This window comes from Falco biarmicus, chromosome 8 (assembly GCF_023638135.1).
Source record: "Falco biarmicus isolate bFalBia1 chromosome 8, bFalBia1.pri, whole genome shotgun sequence".
In the NCBI taxonomy this organism is placed as follows: domain Eukaryota; kingdom Metazoa; phylum Chordata; class Aves; order Falconiformes; family Falconidae; genus Falco; species Falco biarmicus.
In genome coordinates this window covers 25,097,490-25,117,833 of record NC_079295.1, presented here as the reverse complement: position 1 = coordinate 25,117,833, position 20,344 = coordinate 25,097,490, and the positions used below count along the sequence as shown (strand labels likewise).

Here is a 20,344-nt window from a genome sequence, read left to right as displayed (position 1 = left end):
ACAGGTTACTGAAATGACAATTGTGCTTGTAAGCTACAGAACAATGTTGTAAATGCAAGAGATGATGGACAGATCGGTTCTCAGAGGAAGAAGGAAGAAAAGAATGCAACACAGATTAGTGACCCCTGACCTCAAGGCCATTTGAGTCGGCTTTACTTGGCAACCTTGTAAAATTTGAAGAAATTATGTGGTAGTTTCCACTACTGATGGAATATATTGCACTTAACATTTTTCAAAGTTGTCCCCCTGCTTTTGCTGAGAAACCAGAATTTATGTTAATGAAGACTACTTGTCTACTCAGTCTTATTTCCCCCTCTAGCTTCATTTTACATGATTTCTTCTTTCAACTAAAGATAATTCAAAGTTCACACAGCTCTTTTCTGAGAATCATTATGGAGAAAATGTGACAAAACAAAGTATTGAGTTTGTTTTATCATTCCAAACAAACCACTCCCAACATCTCAGTGACACTGAAATATTAGAATATAATGAAACAAAATGCAAAGAGGCATTAGGGATATACACATGAAAAGTCAACAGAAAAGAAGCTTGAAAAAATTTATTTAAGGCTGTCATTTAATATCCTTAAAGCTTAGCCTTTTTATAACAAAGGTTTTAAGAGGGATATTCACTCCTCAGGCATTTGTAACTGCCAGCCCCTTACAAATAACATATATAATTGGTGATTGAATTCTTTGTGTGTATAAGTCAACTTTTTAGAAAAATAATTGTATCATTAAATATAAATGGAGTTACTAATAAATGGAAAATATGAAGATACGGAACTTTCAGTCTTAAAGCTGTTAAGATAACCATCCCTTAGACAGTAGGTTTTTCATATATAAACCTATGGCAACACTAAACTATAGTATGATTGTTTCCTGGCATGCAAGGTGATGTAGCTTTGTTACACCTAATGTAAATGACAGAATACAGATTTCAGAATCTTAATAACTGGCAGCTGATGCAACGAAGATCTTCATTTATCCCATTTTTATCCTGCATTTTTACTGGTATTCTCCCAAAAGGTCCCTGGAAAAAAAAGCGGCAGCAATTAGGACATATAAATCTCCCAAGATTTATGAAATATGTGTGGAACATATTTTTTCTGTTGAAGAGGTAGCAGATGTCAGTTCCACAGACCCCTCAATGCCTCTCTCTAACAACAGATTGAAAACATTTTTTCCTAGAGGAAAAGCTTTTTAGTAGTTTCTAATAGATTATTTTCCTAAATTGTTTCAATGCTGAACTACAAACAAACACAAAATTATAAAAATGTTAATAAAACCTTTATTTTAACTAGCTTCTAAATTTTTTGAGACAGTATTGGTTATTTCAGATTTCCATGATCAACTAACTCCGTGCTTTGGTGCTTCAGTAGTCCAATGCAAATATCCAACATTTAAAAAAATCTGGCCACTCACATGTGCCTTGAGTTGGCATTTTATTATTTTTTAAATGCTTTGTTAATGTTCACAAATAATTCTTAAATATTAACCTGTTCACAGAGCTCACAGAAAATATTGCTTTGCCGACAGCATTTGCCTATATAAGGCAAACTATAGCAGGGTTCTGAAGTAGGTCACTATCAAGAACTCAGATTACAGTACCATATTCCCTAATGACAAGCCATAATTTAAGGCAGTGTTTTATATCACAGTCTTTAAAGAATAATCAATTTGATGTAATTTTACCAATAAGTGTTTCTGATTTTATAATGCCCATGCAAAGGTGATTATTGTTTTTCAGTAGTTTACTTCTGATTATATCCAGTGACAAAACTCCCCTCAAGTGAAATAGGAAACTCTTTAGAAGGTTCACCACTGGTGCAAATTACAAATTACATGTGGAGTGAGTTCTGTTTAGCATCTTATCCTTGTTCAGCACTGTCTGTAAGTTACAGATATGTCAATGGTTAAAAATTAGCAGTATTTTCCTATGTGTGACAAATACATTTAAACCCCCAGTATATTAAGAGTAACACAATCAAAATTCAGGCACCTTTGGGTAACTTTTGTGTTAATCAGCCATTTTAGGAACTCTTTGGCAGCCATGTCATCAAGGACTTTGTTGATATCACTTGTAAAAGTGCCATCTGCATGTCTTCGGCCCATTTCTTCGGCCACAAGAGCTTTTTCTGGGAAACTTCAAAGGGAAGAAATTATCAAACAATTTGCAGATCAAAATTAACAAACCATTTAAAAGGGCCTCATTACAGGAATCTAATACCCTGTGTTTTTAAGGAGTTAAGGGCTGACCCTCATGTTATGGCTCAGTATAGCATAATGTATTTCAGAACATCTTTTGAGACATTATTTTCACAATAGCATATGCGTGGAAGTATCACTTTACCAGATGAGAGCTGTTCTGTCAGGTGAGTCTAAATTCCTCTCTAGTATTTTTGAAAAAGCCATACATGCAAAAACATACCTCAGGCTTCAGTGTCTATGCCAAGTAGATTAGGCACTAGTAAAACACACTAGATTTACTAAGAATTGTTATTTAAGAAATACCACTACTAAAACATTATAGTCAAATTTTCAAACAATTTTTTCTGTTTCAATTGGACTTCAGTCCTAGTTGCCTATTCACAATTATATTGCGTAAAGTATTTAGATATTAAGAGCAGGAACTTCTCTGGGCACATAACTAAATTGCAACACCTGTATAAAACGTATGTGCTTCTTTGCTGTACAATAGCATTTTATATTTGGAATCAGATCCCAATTCTTCCTCTGTCCTATTTTGACAGCTGAAAAACCATTATGCCAAGAGCCCGATTTAGAAAACTTTCCTCTCTTGCTTCATGCTATTAAATATAGGAAGATTTCAGTGGGTTCCATTAAGGTGGGCTGATGCTGAAGCACACTGAGCTCTCGGACCAGTGACAGGCAGACTGGTTATTTTCATGCAATAATTTCAAGGAAGGCCGTATACAAGTTTGACCACAAGTAATACTGGATATTGGAAAGCGGAAGGGTGGTCTACGTTTAATTGTCCATCTAGGTTTCTAAACTCAGTTCAGCACAACTAGGTTGTATTTCTTTCTTAAAGATTCTGAAATATCCTATTTCTGCTCATGAAAATAAAACATGACAGCAGAATAACTGCAAATTTGAACTTTATGAAATGGCATAAGTCTTTCCCTTCTCTATATAGCTAATCTAATTTATTTAACTCTTTTTTCAGGAAATTGTCATTATTTAAAAAAATTACTTTTACCTATTTAGTCTTCCTTTACTACAACACACAATCTTGTCTTACAGATTGTATTTTATTATTATTATTGTTTATTATATTTATATAGTGCGAGAGACTTACATAGTACTTTACAGCTGGTAGAATATATAATCAGAGGATGAACTGAAATCCCTGCCCCGAAGAGCTTACAGTCTAAAGGCACAAATAAGTACAGAACAGTTAAAAGGTGGGGAGTGGCATGTGCATGGTGTAGCTCCTAACCATGCAGAGTTGGGAACAGATGAGATAGAAGGTGCCTGCAGGAGATTGAAGGCAATGCCATTCTAAGCGTAAGACTATAGTGGAAAAAGATGCAGTCATGAGTGAGTACATGAAGTGAATAAGCTTGAGAAATCTGCAATGAGTATGGGGAGAACAAGATATTAATGAAAGAAATCAGAGATATAGGTCAAAACTGTGGAGCACTGCATCCAGAAAATCATGAACCACAGCAAAAGAAGTAGAGGTGTCTTAAAAAGGAGAGTAAGTCTCAGTTGTAGGAAATGATAGTTATTTTGGCAGCAGCAACTTTGTGGAGCATGGGAAGAGGAAAAGTTACTGCTCAGAATAATCACTAGCACATGAAGTGCAGATGATGACGTTGGTAAAAATTTTATCTTGGAAATATTGCAGAGGAGAAGATTTGACAGTGAAAGGGAAAAAAACAGAAAGTAATTTAAGATGACACTGGCTAGAATCATCTCAATGATAGTTAAGGAGACTTTAAGCAAATGTTATGTGAAGGGGGAAAAGGTGACAGTTAGAGGAAGGTCTGGTTTAGTTTTAGATATGTTTACCTTAGATATAACTTGACCTTTTAGAATGTAACAGTATACTGAACAGGTATTACAAAAGAAAAACATGAAGTACAGCAAGAATGATCAAAAACACATCAAGGTTTCATCAGACTTGATTTCTAACCCCAAAAGCAAGGCAAAATTTAGTAATAGGAATGGATGGATTCTTACTCTCTTCTTCCTCGTCCATTCACTAACCAAGCAATGAACTCTTTGGCAGCTTGACCTTCCAAATAAGAGGTGATATCACTGGTATAGGTGCCTTCAGCATGTCTCTCGAATTCAGCATGACGCTTGGAGATCGCATTGCTGAAAGAAGAGCAATACTGTAGGAGCAGACTACATAAGGACTTTTTTTTTTTTAACCTTTATTGATTTATATTTCCCACCCACCAGACTAGCTTTTCTTATTAGGGAGAGGGTTTTTTTTGCTTCTGAAGTTGCTCTTGATTTTTTTTTCTTGGTAGCTTTCAGTTCTGTAGGCATTGTCTGTGCTATGCAATATAGTTCTGTGCAGAGATGCCTGAACTAGTTCTGAACAAATCAGATCACATCCTGAAAGCAATTATAGCTGCATTGGAACGGTCTTCTGCTAGATTAATTAGCTATCAACAAACTGTATTGTACTATACAGACATACTTTTTGTTACTCCTTGGTTAACCTAAGAATTTCTATTAAGCTACTCCTCCTACCTTAATCTTCATTATTTCTTAGCCAAACTTTACTTTTTGAATTTTTTTTGTGAACACCCTTTTGTCATTCTGACCAAGTGATAAACTTGGAACAATTTCAAGCCTGATCACCTTCAGCTTAATAAGGACCTTCTCCCTCTCTACACCTCATTGTGCCTCTTTCTTTGATAGAGCACAAAATTATGTCACACTGGCCCTTAGGAAGACAGGCTGCACTTGGAAGTAGACATATTATGGAATATTTTCCACAAAGTTCCATAGCATTTCTATTTCAGAATTTGCTAATTGCTGCCCAATTTTCAGGGCCTCTAGCTCTTTCTATTATTTTTTATCTTCTTGGGATTTCACCATTCCTCCTAATTTAGTACCATCTGCACTTTTCATCAGCATGCTAACTAGAGTTGTTTGGAACATTTTTAATGAAACGTTACTTTTGTTGAGATATGCTGTTTAATTGAAGCTGAAACATTATTACAGATTTGTTACTGATATTGACAGTGTTATGAATGGAAGGATCTTTGTGTTCTGGGCTATCCTCTTTGGAATTTCTGACGAAGGGAAGAACTAATATAGGTATTTCAATCTGTTTTGCAAAAATACTTACAGGGTTTTTTTGTTTTATTTTTTCGAATTTCCAATTCCCCCAACCCTTTCCCAAAAACATTGTCAAGGAACAGAATTCTGGCCTCCAACAGGTTTTGTGTTCTCTTTTCCTGTAATGAGCTGTTTGTGTAACATGAACTGAGTGCTTAGGTCTGAGCATTGTATGTGTTTTATCAGCTCTCTGCAAATTGGTGCCTGGCCATTTTAATTTCATTGGTCTTCTCACTGATTTTCTTTTCCTACACATAATATTTTGGGGTTTTTTTGCTTCAGCCTTTTTCTATACCAAATTTTTATTTTTATCTTAGTCTCTACTTTATTACTTGAAATATCCTTTCCTGAAATCTATTCTCATACCGTTCCATTCCTTGAGGCCACTGCACATAGCTGTAGAACACAGGTACAGGAATAAATAATACAGAGACATTTCCTCTTTCCCTGTAATAAGCAGGTGTGAGATAATTTCTTTTGATATGTATTTCTTGGATTATGGTAACATTGTGAGGAATATTAATTGTTGTTTTTCTTGTTTAACAGGAAATAAGCTCAAACTGTTTTTGACTAACAAATTGTGGCAACTAGAATACCTTGAGAGCTGGTCCGGGAATTTGTCATTTTCTTTGTCCTCTTGACCTTGTTGGCTGTAGTGGAATTCCACAATTATTAGATCATTATTACCAGTACATTGCAGGGCATGCATAAACTGATAACATTTTATTGGTTATTATTTAAGTATTATGATAAACAACAAAAACAACTGATAAATTAATATCATAAATAATTTCAGGATGAATTTAAATTAATACAATATCTAGAAATTGTTACTTTGTACTTTAAAGATTTCCACAGGGGTTTAAAAGCATTAATAGCATAGATTTTTAGATTCTGGGGACAGATCTTCTCTAGAACACAGAGCATACACTTACATGATTTTACATTATCCTTGCTCTCAGCTTGGTAGCTTGTGTTTAATCAAAGTGTATTTTCAAAATTCATGTCAGCTCAGGCCTTAACAGTATACTTGTGATACTGGTGAAGTAGCCAGTGGTATACAATAATTAAAACTTAGCTCCCTTTTCCCAAATGGAACTGCAGAATTAGAGTACGCATAGATAAGAAAGTTTTATTATGGCCTTATATCCCAGACTTTTACATTATATTAACATATCTTATTCCTATTGAACTTAATTCATTCACTGAAACAATCTGTCCTAAAGAGGCTGAGATAGTCTTTTTAGATGGCATATCAAGTAATATACTGATACTACACTTGATTTATACAAATCTTTTGGGCTGATTTTGCACATATTCCCTATTTCTAATAATGTAATACATTTTCCTTAAGTATTTTATTTATTTGAGGATTCTACATGGTCTGTGATGGGAAGCTGAAATCAAGAAAGTGAATTCAGGTAGATTTTTGGCTGTTTCTGTAGATCTATAGCAATGTGACCAAAATGCTTACCCATTTCTCTTAGTGCTCATTAACCATTGCACGAAGTCCTGAGCTCGTCTAGTGTCCAAATACTTGCTGTAATCGCTGGTGAATGTGCCTTGTGAGTGACGTTTCACTTCATTCAGCTGTCTAGATTCATCTAATGGTTCAGACTGGGAAGCTTTGAATGATCTGTGAAAAGTTTAGTACTTGTTAATTGGCAATAGTTATAGTACATTCTATAGGTGCATTGACTTTTATTTTAAAGATATTATTTTATACTCTCACAAAGTGAAAGCTAGTGGCATATTGATCACTAGCTGTCTAGTAAAATGAATCAGCATAGCAGATTTGATACTGCACAGTTACAAAGTCTTGGATAAATAAGGCAGCTATTGTAATACCAAAACCTTCTGTGCTATACTTTGCAAAATTAAAAACTATTGCCAGTTCTGATGGTAGATTAAGTACTGTGTAATAGTATATAAAAAAATATCTTTGAGTTATAGTATGTTTTTCTTCACAAAGTTCAGGCCAAGTGTTTCTAGAAGTTGATCTAAAGAATTTACCTTGATTTTTCCTCTGTATCCTGAAGAGGATTTTGCCAGCTGCCTTGAACTATCATTAAAAGAAGCCCAGCAACAAAATAAACACTTTTCATTTTCATTGCCTGTCAAAACAGAAGTAAGACAACAAAGAAAAATGGAATGATCTTTATATACGTCTGAATCAATTACATCAAAAGGAGACATCCTTAATGCTGATCTAAACTTGAAGATATTGAGACCCTGTGAGGATGGGGTCCATGTCCAGTGGATGGAGACTGTAATGCCTTGGGTAGGCATTCAAAAGATGCAGTTCCTGTTAAGAGTGTTTAGGCTCTAGTCTCTATTCTAGAATGCAAGGTGAGCTGTAAGCAGCTGCATCCTCACTTTTGTAATACAAGGATAAAGGTCTGTATCTCTTCTGCTTCATGTTCTGCTGATGGCAAGCATTAAATCTGTTTCTATAATACTGTTTTGTTGCAAAACTAGGGTATTGGTGTGACTTTTAATTTTTTTCCAGCTCATTCACTAGAGAAAAAACCAAGCAAATTTTTGTCAAGAATACTGCCACATTAGCAGCTCTTCATTCTTTCCTTCTGGTCCTCCACCTTCCTTTTAACATTTTTTTTTTTTTTGAAATAACAGGTATTGCAGCCGTAGGCCTCTGGACTTAATAACGACTTATTAATAGGTGTGACTCCTTAGAAAAAAAAATACCAACCACCAAACCACACACTGTCTTGTCTTCAGTTCATGACCTATTATGTCAAGTTTTGCTTGTTGCACTACTGACATAATACCTTATTTCAGCTTAAGGGCTTCCATTATGGGGCTATGTGGGATATACAAGATATGAGGTATATACTTCATATTAATGGTAATAAACTAAAGCAGAAAATACTGTATCCCAGATGTAATTCTTACTGTTACAGGTCATTCTGTTGACTTCAACCATGTAACAGAAGCGACCACATTATTATATGTCTTCATCATGTGCACTGTAATAACTTAACCAGTTCCGCTGACTTTTATATGAGATCAAGCAATGTAAACTAGAGTATTGCAGCCTGTACAAATGCTTTGGTAATCCACAGCCAAGCTGATTCCCTTACTTGCATTAATGACTGGTTTACTCATACAAGGAGTACAGTTACAACTTCTAGTGAATATTCACCAATGGGAATAAGGCATTCTCTAATCCCCTAATTGTGTGCTACAATTTTTGTTATTTAATGTCTGTAGACACATGGTCCCCTATAGGACAAACTGTTGAACAAATTCATTTTAGACTCATGAAAGAAACCCTGTGCAAAAGGAACAATGAGTAGCTAATGACTAATAGACTCAAAAATGCTTTGCATGAACAGGAAATAAGAGGAAATCTACTTACACAATCACTAGTATATATTGTTTATTTTCAATTATTTTGGATCACTTAAATTTATGGAATGAGTGTATAGAAAAGGAAACAAATTTAAAATTTTGTTAGATACTTTTGACCTTGACAAAGAAATTGAATATGCCATTCATTCAATAGTTAAATGCTCATTCATGGAATGATGCTCATTCATTCCAACCTTAAAGTCAGTATGGATCACAATATTAATCTGCTGTAAAGCAACAGAAGTTGCAATGAGTTCACATCAGTAAAATGTCACTGGAAATAATTTCATCCTGTACTTGGACTGATACTTGTGTATTTGAAAGAGCCCTTCTGCCATCCGTGACACTTTCCTACGGAAGTTTATGTTACACTCTGAAAAACAAAGGGAGATTGGAGAGATGAGTGCACTGAAGTAAAGTGGTAGGTGGCAAAGACCCAGCCAAAAAATACCTTCCCCACTAAATGTGAGCTGCGCTGAACTCCTCTGGCTCCACTGGAGGAATCATTTATTGAAATCCAATGATTTATGAAGTAAGGCAGCCTAAGTGAAAATGTAACTATTCTCTATTGTAATGCCTTGTCACAGTAGGCTGAATTTAAATATACTATGGCCTGGAGGAAGCCATCAGAGAATTATGAAGGAATGATGTGTAAAGAAGGTGCAGCTTACTCTGTCTTGAGATTTAGAGTTGGCTCTGCACTGACCAGTGCAGACTGGGGCAGTGGGGGGCATATGAACATCTCTGAAAAAGTAAACTCCTCCATCAAAAACCTTACTGCTGTAGGATTTCCATTCTGCCCCAGTAGTCTGCCTGGCTTCAGAGCAGATTTTTTATGAAGACTGTTTCTTCCGTCTATTATAAAATAACTTATAGGTGGAGATGCAAAGCTTGACTATTTTACCTATGGTTAGGAAGAATGTATTGCTTCTGCTACTCTGTGAAGCCTTATTTTTAAGAGAATCTTAATGAAAAATATAAATATTTTACTAGAATACCTCACTGTCAGTATCAAAATATGTAAGGCAATCAAAATCTTCATCAAATGTTAATCAAAACTGGGAAAATAAATTGATAAATATATTTTTTTCTGGTGGATTGTACTATCAAGCAAAGGAGTCAATTTCCCTCTTTCCACCAGAAGCCACTGCCAGGGTTGCTCCTTTTTTCATCAGTGTGCATGGAGACTCTTTTCTGCCTTCTATATGTCCTGATATATGAGATTTGATTCCTACAGTTGCACATACACTGCTATAATACCAACAAATACCATAGTGGCCACGTAGTCAGTCCGATTATAACCTTAATTATAGTATCGATGTCTCTTTTCACCATTTCATTTGGAGCTGAAATTTGGTGGTGCAACACTGACATCCAATGTTTATCCCAAAGAATGCATAATTTCACATTTCATAGGCTTCCAACAATGGAACAAAAGCTCTGCCTGTTCTCTGAGAGATGACTCTGCTGTGGTCACAAAAATCGTTTGATAGTAGTGTAGTGACCCCCATGCTAGCTCATATGGCTGTAAATGAGTTAGCTTAGACACCAAATGAAGTCTGGCTATTGTACCATACATAAGTAAATTTGTCCTGCTTAATGGTATGATAGCAGTTTGGTATACTTTTATTTAACCTGAAAAACTAAAGAAAAATAGTTTACAGCTGCCTGTAGCTTTGTTAAACTGTGATACAGATTAAACATAAAACTAAGTGACTGAGGTGGAATGAAAGAAGTAGTGTAGTCCTTAATTCAGCCTCCTTATAGTAATATTAGACACCAAAAGCTATTCTTTTATATAAAACTTATAAGAAATACCAAATTCAAAGCTCATTGTAGTCAGTAAACAGATTTTCAGTGACTTCAATATATCTTGATCTAACTCATGCCTCAGGCCTATGGAGCTTTCAGATGTGAACAGTCCCACTGGCAACTTTATGCCTTCAGAATATATTTGAAGTTAAATACATGGTCAGCTTTTTTCTAAATTTTTTAGAATCAAAATCTGGGGACATTACTAAAAAGAAAGGTATATAAATGCATCTTTTTGAAAGTAATACAGTTTTCAAGTAAGAAAATCCTTATTAAGAAAATAAACATTTTCAAAAGCTATTAATCTTCTGTCAAGTATCTTCTTAAAAAAATTCAGAATTAGTTTTGTTTGTTCAACATTTAGTACTTGCTATTGGTAATCCAAACGAGCAACAGCAGTTTTTTGACAAGCTAAAGAAGGTACAGTTTTTAAAGAAGAAATTGTTATGTTATACTTGGGAAGACAAACGTTTTGTAGAGAAAAAGAGATGATCAGCAGAATAGTGTTTGTTTAGTTTATTCCTGCTAATCAATTAATTTCCCTATCAGAAGAAAGGTTTTATTTGCTCTGAGTTATTTAGGTCACCAGTAGATACTGCTAAAACCCATGCAATCTTATTGTCAAAGTGCAGGAAAACTAAGGCTAATCTTATACAGAAAATTTTTGTTCCTATGCATATGAGACCAATGGAAATGTTTTAATTTCAGATTTGACATGAAAAACTTAACACATCTCAGTTTGAACCACCAGAAAGTGTGTAACAAATATGTCTCTCAAATCTTGATCAGAAACTTACTTCAATATTATTTCCTTGATCAACCTGATTTTGCTAGTTTTCCTAATATATTTTACTGCTGATGTCTTTGGTACCTATGTACAATTTTAACTAGCTTAATTTCATTGAGTTTTCAAAAAATAATCTTTCAAAAGTCAGATTTGTATCTATTTCCAGTTTAAAAATACAAATTATGGAGTTACAGTAGTACAAAAGGGAATATTTTCATATGAAAATGTATGAATGATCAAAATAGATTTCTATTGACATTAAACTGTGTGCAAATAGCAAATATTTCTAATAATAAATAAAATATGTTTTCAGGTAGATGTTATTTACATCTAATTTACTTACCATGCTATAATGCCTCGTGGAAAGTTTTGTAAAATATAACAATTCTAGTCTAAGGAAATCCATTGTAGGATGGAAGACTAAATTAAATTTTATACAATAACCACAATTGAAAGGCTTTAATTTTTACTTCTGTGCTATAAAATTTCCTTTTCAAATCTTCCAGTGATCTGAAAATAATAGCTGCTTGAAACAAAATAATTTACAAGTAGGGCAGTGGAGTGGCAATCTGTATTGGACAGTTTTAATTCAGTGGCTATATAAACCCACTTAATTTGTTTGTGTTCTGCTAATTTAATCCCCGTTGATTCATAATTAGTATGTATAAGTAGTGAATATTTTTAAATTCATGTTCATTAAATATCTCTAGAGAAGATAGTAAAGGAGATAAAAATATAAAAATCAATAATGATGCATCTCACATTTAAATTCTTACTACAATGCATGTCTTTCATGTTCTCATGGTTAATCTTCCTTCTTTCAAATGCTTCTGCAACCCAAACAGTTGATTTTCCTTTTTTTGGATCATTCTCTGTTGAACTAATTCAAGACATTAAAATATTTTAATTATGATGTCATTAACTCCAAACATCAGTGACTATAACCATAGAGGAAAACATCAATTTACTGAAAGATCCTGCACCTCTATTGCAAACTTTGGGCAATACAATCCAGATAATGCACTCAGCTTTCTCAAACAAACTGTACTGTTAGTTCATGTAAATCTTACCTTTTTATATTTGAAGTGATATGTAGCAGTTGCAGAAAGAGCTGCTGCTCTCCTGGAACTATGGCAAGCCTTGAGGATCCAGAGATCTGCCTAGCTGCCTCTTTTGCACAGACTTATATATATACTGTTCAGCTCTAGTAAGCATTACGGGAGTGCATCATTGCTGACAGTTTCCTTATTCAACTTTAAAAAAAAGTCATCATATTTGCTATTCATTTCATTTGATAATTTTACAAGCAATTTCACACATTCATTCTGCTTACTTTATGACATCAATGCTAACATGGATTTGCAAGAGGAGTGAGGTAGCAATGTCCAAAGAAGTAAATATAAAACAGAAGGGCATTAGGATGACAAACAGTGGGCTAAAGGTGCCTGGGATTAAGACAGCAATTTCTCCAAATTCAGATTTGCCACATTTAACATTTAGAATCCTGATCCTGTTGACATCAATAGCATCAGCTTCACCTATCAATTTTAAATCAAGGTTTATAAACTTAATACATTATTAGCAATAACCAGCGCAGCTCCCTCAAAGCCCTTGAATGATTCTTCAAGCAATCATGTGCCAATACCATGAACCTGAAGAGATGTGAAGTACTGCAGTGATAGCTAGCTACCCACTATGCAAAGGCTAGCACAGGTCAAATTTAACAAAAAGATTTCATTACCCTTAGATGTAAAAGGCCAACTCTGTAAATGCTACTGTATGAAAATTCATACTCACTTGAGAACCGTGTGCCAAACATTCGTTATAAATTGAGTTTCACACTGTGGCCTACAGATTTATGCAAGGTAAGACTTTCGCTCACATCTCCATTCCCTACAGGGAAAAAAATCCTAAAACCAAAACAGATTTGATCTTTGTGGCTGTGTACGTTCTGTGCAACTATTACCAAGGTCCTAAACCATTCAGTGATAGGGGCAATTTTATAGCTGTGGTGGGTGGGGCAACATTGCCAAAGAAGACTGTTCAGCCATCTGGTGATCACAAGTAGGAGAGATTGACACAAAGCTTGTCAATGGCCTTGGCATCTGGAAAAACCTGCCAGTCAGGAATATGGGTCTTTTGTCCTGTCTATGAAGCAACAAGTAGGATACTCCCCTTCAAGAAATTCCTGGAGAAGTTTTCCTTTACATACTTGTTCACACATAATGATAATCCTTTGTAAAATACAAAAGAGAACCAAAAATGAAATATGATTATTACATATGTAAGGTGCCAGGCAGTCCAGGGGACACATCAGTTATGAAGCACTTCACCTTGAATTGCAGTTCTGCTGAGTAAAGGGAAGGGTCTGGAATCACAGTGGACATATCACTTAACATTAATGACAGCTTGTGCTCCAGTCTGAAGTGCCCCATGGTCTAATTTGTGGTACAAAGCCCATATATTGCACCCCCCCCCTCTTATTTCCCTTAATACTGCTCCATGAAGTCAGCAAAGAATCTTCTTTAGTGAGGTAATTTTCTGCTGGCTGACCACAGCGAGATTGGCATAGCCCATATTCTACAATTGAGGCAGTGTATAAACTTAGTTACCCTAATGTTAGGGAGGCAAACAAAATTTAATGGATCCTTCCTTGAGCTCGGTCCTAAATACTGTGCTGTGGTACCATAGTATGGGTTTAGGGAAACATTAACTCTCATTACACAGTCCACATAATCAAATACTTTTTGTGTGTGAGTAGAATATTTCTCTGCTTTTGGATCCATCTACTGAGATTCATGGTCCATTTTTGTCACTACTAGCTACCGTGCAAGTGTCTACTAATGCTACTGCTGAAAACTTAAGAGCAGTTTCTGTTCCTCTCATCTTTGCCTTCTGTTTCTACTTTCAGTCATTTCTGAGAGCCTTATTTTGCCTTTTTGTTACTTTCCTTTTTAATTACTACTTCTTTTCCCCTCTATTCCACATTCTTTTCCCCATGTCCTTCTTCCTGCTCCTAACTGTATTTTTCACATCCATTCAAAGTCATGGATTGGCAGAGGATATACAGCCTTCCATACATATTCATCAAACTTGGCTTTTCATTTTTTTTTTGTTTAAAACAACCAGAATTATCACCTCCATGTACCAGCCTTCCCTAGGCAAACAACTGTGTAACATCTAAGACATGGTGCCAAAGGAGCCAAAAGGAACCTGCAAAAAACCTTATACCCCAAATCTACTGATTTTCATAACATGACGATTTCACTGAGATACGTTGTCTTTATGTCAGAATTATTTTTATTCTACTTCCTATTTAAACTGTATTAGTTTTATATAGGCAATGCAAAATCACAGTTTAAATGGTAAGCCCAGCACTAATATAAGGCACTCTCTGCATGAAGTCGGTCCTTTGTGGCTCCTGCGGGCGAGGACCGGCTGCCCAGCCCTGCAGTACCCCGACAGGACAGCAGATGGTGATCAAAGGGCCGTTTAGACCTTTCGTACACCAGGATGTTGCTGAAATGGATTGCTACCGACAATTCTCTCACCGCATGCTGAGTTAAGATACATTGCTTTCTAAACAGGCAACACAGAATGTAAAACAATATAAACTCCTCCAGGAAACAGGCAGTTCTTTTCTTTTTGTTTAGCTCTGTTTATTTTCTTGTGTCAGATAAAGTTCCTCGTTCACAGTAGGATGATTTCAGAAAAAAATATGAGAGAGAGCAGCTCAGTGCACCTGGTTGGGCAGGTTGTTACACTGACTATATCATCTAGCAGGTCATCTAGCATCTAGAAGGTGACTGATTATTTGTTTCTCAAGTGATACACAGGTGATAAAAAGTACAGGAAAGAAATGAACTGCCATCATGAACCATGAAAACTTCAGTTGCCATAACTGAATTTTATATATATATATATCATTATATATAATATATATTTCAAGAATACAGCAAAAAAGAATTACCAAACAGAAGTAGGAAACTGTTACAAGTGTATGAAATATACATATGTACTCAGGTTTTTTCCTCTCACATTGTAAAACACAATGGTTAGGCGGTACCTTTTGGCAAAAATCAACGGCAACCTTACTTTCCTCTGTATTATAGTTCACATATCAGACAGTACTTAACTGAGTCAGACTCCTGAGAGCTTTCTCAGAGACAGAACACGAAAGTGACCTGCCTTCAGGAAAGTTTAATCTTAATGTTTTTCACGATTCACTTGGAGTCATTGAAAATCTGTATCTGGGTTTCACCATATTTGGAGTTGATCAAAGTTTTCTGCACCATCATCTCAGCACCAGGTAACAGGTGCTATAAAGGACAGTGTAACTCACTGGACAAAAAATCTGTGGGGAAAGTTATAGAAGAGGTAAAAATGGAAGCAGAATTCTTACCGGCTGCACACTGAACCTGATGCTTTAGCAGTGACAATTCCACTTGGCACGGCTTTTCAGAAAAATAGGACCAATGTATTTCTTATAACTGGCTAGCATACTCTGAATATAATAATTTTCTAAGATGTTTCTCTCAACTCTTTAACTGTTGGTAAAAGAAAAAAATATTTAAAAACATTTGAGTTTTCAAGATTTGAACATTTTAATGAATTAGGAAGTTGCTGACTTTTGAAAGTAAAAAAAAAGATCCCCAACAAATGCTTTCAAAAAAATGAACCCCCCACATTTTTCTGTGTATTATTTCATTACATATTTATTGTTATTTTATTAAAAATACTATTATTCACTACATACCATGGGGTATGACTACAGGCACACACCCTTTTCTTTCTTACATTGCACAGAAAACATTCTCTCCGTAACCTTGTCAACCATGAGTTCAGAGGCTGTGCAGCCCCTTTTGTTTTCCTATCCTTGCTACACGATAATCCACCAAAAGAGTTCTGCATTCCCCTCCTGAGAATGAATTAGTGCAACATATTGGGAAAATATATGCAAAAACATATACATACATAAAATATACGTTACATACATACATGTGTACGTATATATAACACACACAAATGTGTACATATGTATGTATACAACTCCATGGGAATATTTTGGAGAGCAAGAGTGGCTTTTTGAAACAGAGGAGTAGTTTAGGGTTTCTAAGCCTTTCCACAGCATTCAACTTCATGCTTGCTGCTGTGGATGCTGATGGGTTTGTACCTCAGGAAAGAGAGCTATTGTAACTGCAGTAGCCCACATGGTCTACTCACATAAATTGGAATCCATTTGAAGTCAATGGAGCTGCACCAATTTGCGCAAGCAGAAGAGCTGGCCAAGTATGTACTAGTTACTTTACATTCTGAGAAGACAATGTTCATAATTGAAAGTAATACCAAATGCTCTTAGCAAATACTATGAATTATTCAGATTAAATATAGAGCCTTCAAATGGCTCTATAAAATGTTCTAAACAGCTGTCCCTTGTAATTGGAACTGACTGGCAAACTGTAAAGTATTGAATGTAGTCTGAATTTGACTTGATATCTGAATAAAATGAGTACTAACCATATTCTGGAGCCTGGCTGGGGTTATGCTTGGTTTTCTGCTAATGCTGTTTTCTCTTCAGGCCTTTTCTTCTTTGCAGCTGCAGTAGGCAGTAATCCTAAATGAAGGAAAGCACGTAGCTCCACATTTAAGGTATGAGGACTGCATATTCATTGATATGTACAAATCACACAGCATGAATTGAGGTAGATGATGAAAATAGGTGTTGGGGAATGAATGGTTTAGAGTGGAACCAGTAGTTTTCTACTATTTATGTATATTTCAGTTCCTAGAAAAAGCAGATTTTGCTTTGCAGCTCTATAACTTTATTTTTTTTTTTTAAAAAAAAAGCTGAACAGGATTTATAGTGCAAACTGTCTTGTAAACAGCTGTATCTGTGGCTATTTATCAAGGGCCTGTCTACTTAAATCAGAACAACTATGTCCCATCTTCAGAGGCTTGTGTACTTTGCTTAGATGACAGATACTTGAAGACTAAGTTTCATTATCTGAAGTGGTCTTTTTGGGGTATCTAAAGTGTAAGATTTTTATTCAAAAGAGAAAAGAAAAGCAGAAAGTGCTCAGCATTTCCTGAAGACTGGATCCTCTAAAGCATTTGAAAGTGGAAAGCAAAATTTTAAGGATATTCATTCATCAGCTTCGAAAACCTTGTTATAAAAGCTATCGCTTCTTAGTTTCATAGTAAGTTGTTTCCCAGTGTTGGCTCTTACATACCATATTCTATGTCTGCAGTATAGATATATATACTTTTTATTCATATATAAGGCTAATCCTTAAATATATTTTTGTTCGCTTCAACTTGATTGCTCAGGACAAGCCCTTTAAGTTTGAACTGCATTGAAGCTCTGTTACAGAAAAGCCTACACTGTAGGCTAGATAAAAAAGGAATAGAGGAAATAGCTGTCCAGTGAATGTTTGTGGTGATCATGGACTGTGCTCGTACACAGCAATGCAGAATGGAAGGAGTTCTCTTTCTAAAGAAGAAAAGGCTTGGGAGGATCAGTATCTGAAGGAACGGTGTAAAGAAGATAGAGTCAAGCTCTTTTCAGTGGTGCCCAGTGACAGAACAAGAGGCAGCAGACACAAACTGAAACATAGAAGGTTCTGTCTGAACATAAGGAAATGCTTTTTTTATGATGAAGGTGAACAAGCACAGGCAGAGGTGCCCCAGAGAGATTGTAGAGTCTCCATCTTTTTAGATACTCAAAAGCCATGTGGACATAGTGCTGTGCTACCAGCTGTAGGTGACCTTCTTGAATAGAGGGGTGGGATAAAGTGACCTCCAAAGTTCCTGTCCAATCCCAACTATTCTGTGATTCTGTGATACTGCAACGGTAGGTTTGAAGTGCTCTGCACCATTTCTAGTGAATGACTGCAAGGTTACCTGGTATTAGCACACGCTAGCAATTTGATGTTTTGTATGTTTTTAAGAGGGGTTTTCTGACACTTACATCATCCTAGGACATTTTCCTCCAGGTCATCAAAATCCATGGTTGCTCAAACATAAAGCTTTCAGGTTAGACATTATTCCAGCAACTCTGTAAATGTTACACTCTGCTGAAGACATATTCCCATTCTTTGGCAAGAACATTGTGTAAGGCAAATAAATTAACAGCATGAAAAACAATGAAGTAAAACTGACAGCAGCATGATGCACTTATTTTTTTCATGTTTTATCCCCACAGCTGCTTCCTACAAGCCAAGGTGAATGGTGGACAGTTCACAAGATGCATACTCTGATTGCCTTAGGAAACAAACAGACATAAGGGCAGATTAACAATGAAACAACTAATGCATCCCTTGGGAAAGAGGTATCTTCTGTTATTTTGACACATTTTCCTGAAATGTCCCTTGTTCCAAATACTTCCAGAAGCTTCTTACTACAGACCTGTGGGCAGGGTGTGAACAACATATTGCATCACTTTATTACTTATAGTATGCACAAAAATTATCTGGCCAAATTTCCAGAGCTCATAGGATTTTCAAAACTATAAGTAAAAATAAAGGTGCAGAAATTTAAAGAGACCTTAACATATTGATATTTATGTGAGATTGATACCGTGATTTTTTGACAACTGCTTTAGGTTCCCATTGACATATTCAGCTATCTAAACCCTCTAAGCATCTGGGATAAGAGCCTGATTTTTATCTCTTTCACCACGACTTTGCAATGGTTTCTGTGGTGTTGTATTAATATATAGAAATTGAGAGTTAAATCTCATATAAGGAATTGTATTCCTTATTTGTAAAATAACTGCGTTACTGAGACTACTGTTGTGTGCAGCAAATGCACATAGGACCATGTAATCAACATCTAATTAGACCCACTTCATGTTATATTTGCTTAATGTTAACTTTCTTAGAGCTATAATTTTTTCCTTTAACCATTATAGCAGTTGAAATTTAATTACATTACCAACAAAAAGCTCATTAACATCATGTAATTGGCAGCATTTTCAAAAAAAACCTGAACTAATTGAGTATTTTCTGAAGAGTTCCCATCAAAGTATAATTTAACCATTACAAACAGCTTGGCAACTACATTTACATAAAGATGTGACTGAGGAATGTTCTCATGTGTGGAAAATCAGATTTGATAACGCCATTAACAAAATGAAGGAAGCTGTTACATAGCAAATCACCTCCACATTTTAATGATTTTGGCTAAACCTCATGTTTTTGTCAAGAGGGTCAAATCCCTTGCTTTTCCTCAAAGCAGCAGCAACTGATCCCTGACTGAGTTAAGATGCAGCTTGCTTTTTGAGGAGGCTAATCCACAACCTTTTTCAGGTTATTTTGTACTCTCATTGGCTAATGCCAGAGATAAGATACTGTGTTAGACAGACCGTGGCTCTTGTGTGGTAGGCTAACTCAGAATTTTTTAAACACGTGACCAGAGAATCATTTAATCTACAATGGGTCTCTTGTCAATTATCTTGTTCATATTCTTATATTATGACAGGACTGACTTAATTACTAATCAAAAGAACACAAGTATTCCAATCATTATTAGCCTGTAGCATTTTTACAAGACCCCCTAAAATAGTTTCACTGGAAACAAAGCAAAGAAAGCCTGCATAATCCTTTGATTCTTCCCCTCCAGTCTGGGATGAATGACACTGAGATTAATTTGAATGCTGAGGTGATGATTAGAGCTTAGAAACAGGCTGATGCAGCTCAAGTATTCTGAATACAGGAAGAAAAAACACTGAGATAAAACCGCTATCATGAATGTCCTGCTTTCATATTTAAACCTGAACGCTGAGAGTTTTGCAGAGTCAAGGTTTCAAATAAGAGTAAAAAAAAGATTGAACACAGCATTCAATATTCTTGATAATTATCCAAACTTCAGCTTTAAATACTGTGTGTTCCTGTCCCTGCTTGGATTCTTTCCAAGAAATTGGAAATAAATTTTGAGAAACCGGTTCTTGTTAGGATGCTAATTAGGTACTTGAACTGCTTTCTTTGTCCTTTGTCATTTTACCGTTGTAGTTAAGAAATGCAAGCATATCCATCTGGCAGTGTGCAATAGA

General features: G+C 35.5%; 1 protein-coding gene across 3 annotated transcripts; it reads right to left on the bottom strand.

The window, feature by feature from the left end:
• Positions 1-545: 545 nt before the first annotated feature.
• On the bottom strand, positions 546-20,268 carry GCG (glucagon). 3 transcript variants are annotated; one of them, XM_056348007.1, is made up of 8 exons: positions 16,813-20,268; positions 12,366-15,842; positions 7,338-7,438; positions 6,799-6,960; positions 5,921-5,974; positions 4,209-4,346; positions 2,002-2,145; positions 546-1,032 (listed from the first exon to the last, which is right to left on the bottom strand). In XM_056348007.1, exons 3-8 carry the CDS (start codon positions 7,433-7,435, stop codon positions 1,008-1,010), a joined length of 621 nt encoding a protein of 206 aa, XP_056203982.1. In that variant the 5' UTR covers positions 7,436-7,438; positions 12,366-15,842; positions 16,813-20,268; the 3' UTR covers positions 546-1,007. The 3 variants fall into 3 exon arrangements, with proteins under 3 accessions (XP_056203982.1, XP_056203983.1, XP_056203981.1); XM_056348008.1 differs by having other exon boundaries at positions 15,698-15,842; XM_056348006.1 differs by lacking the exon at positions 12,366-15,842.
• Between the last annotated feature and the right edge of the window lie 76 nt (positions 20,269-20,344).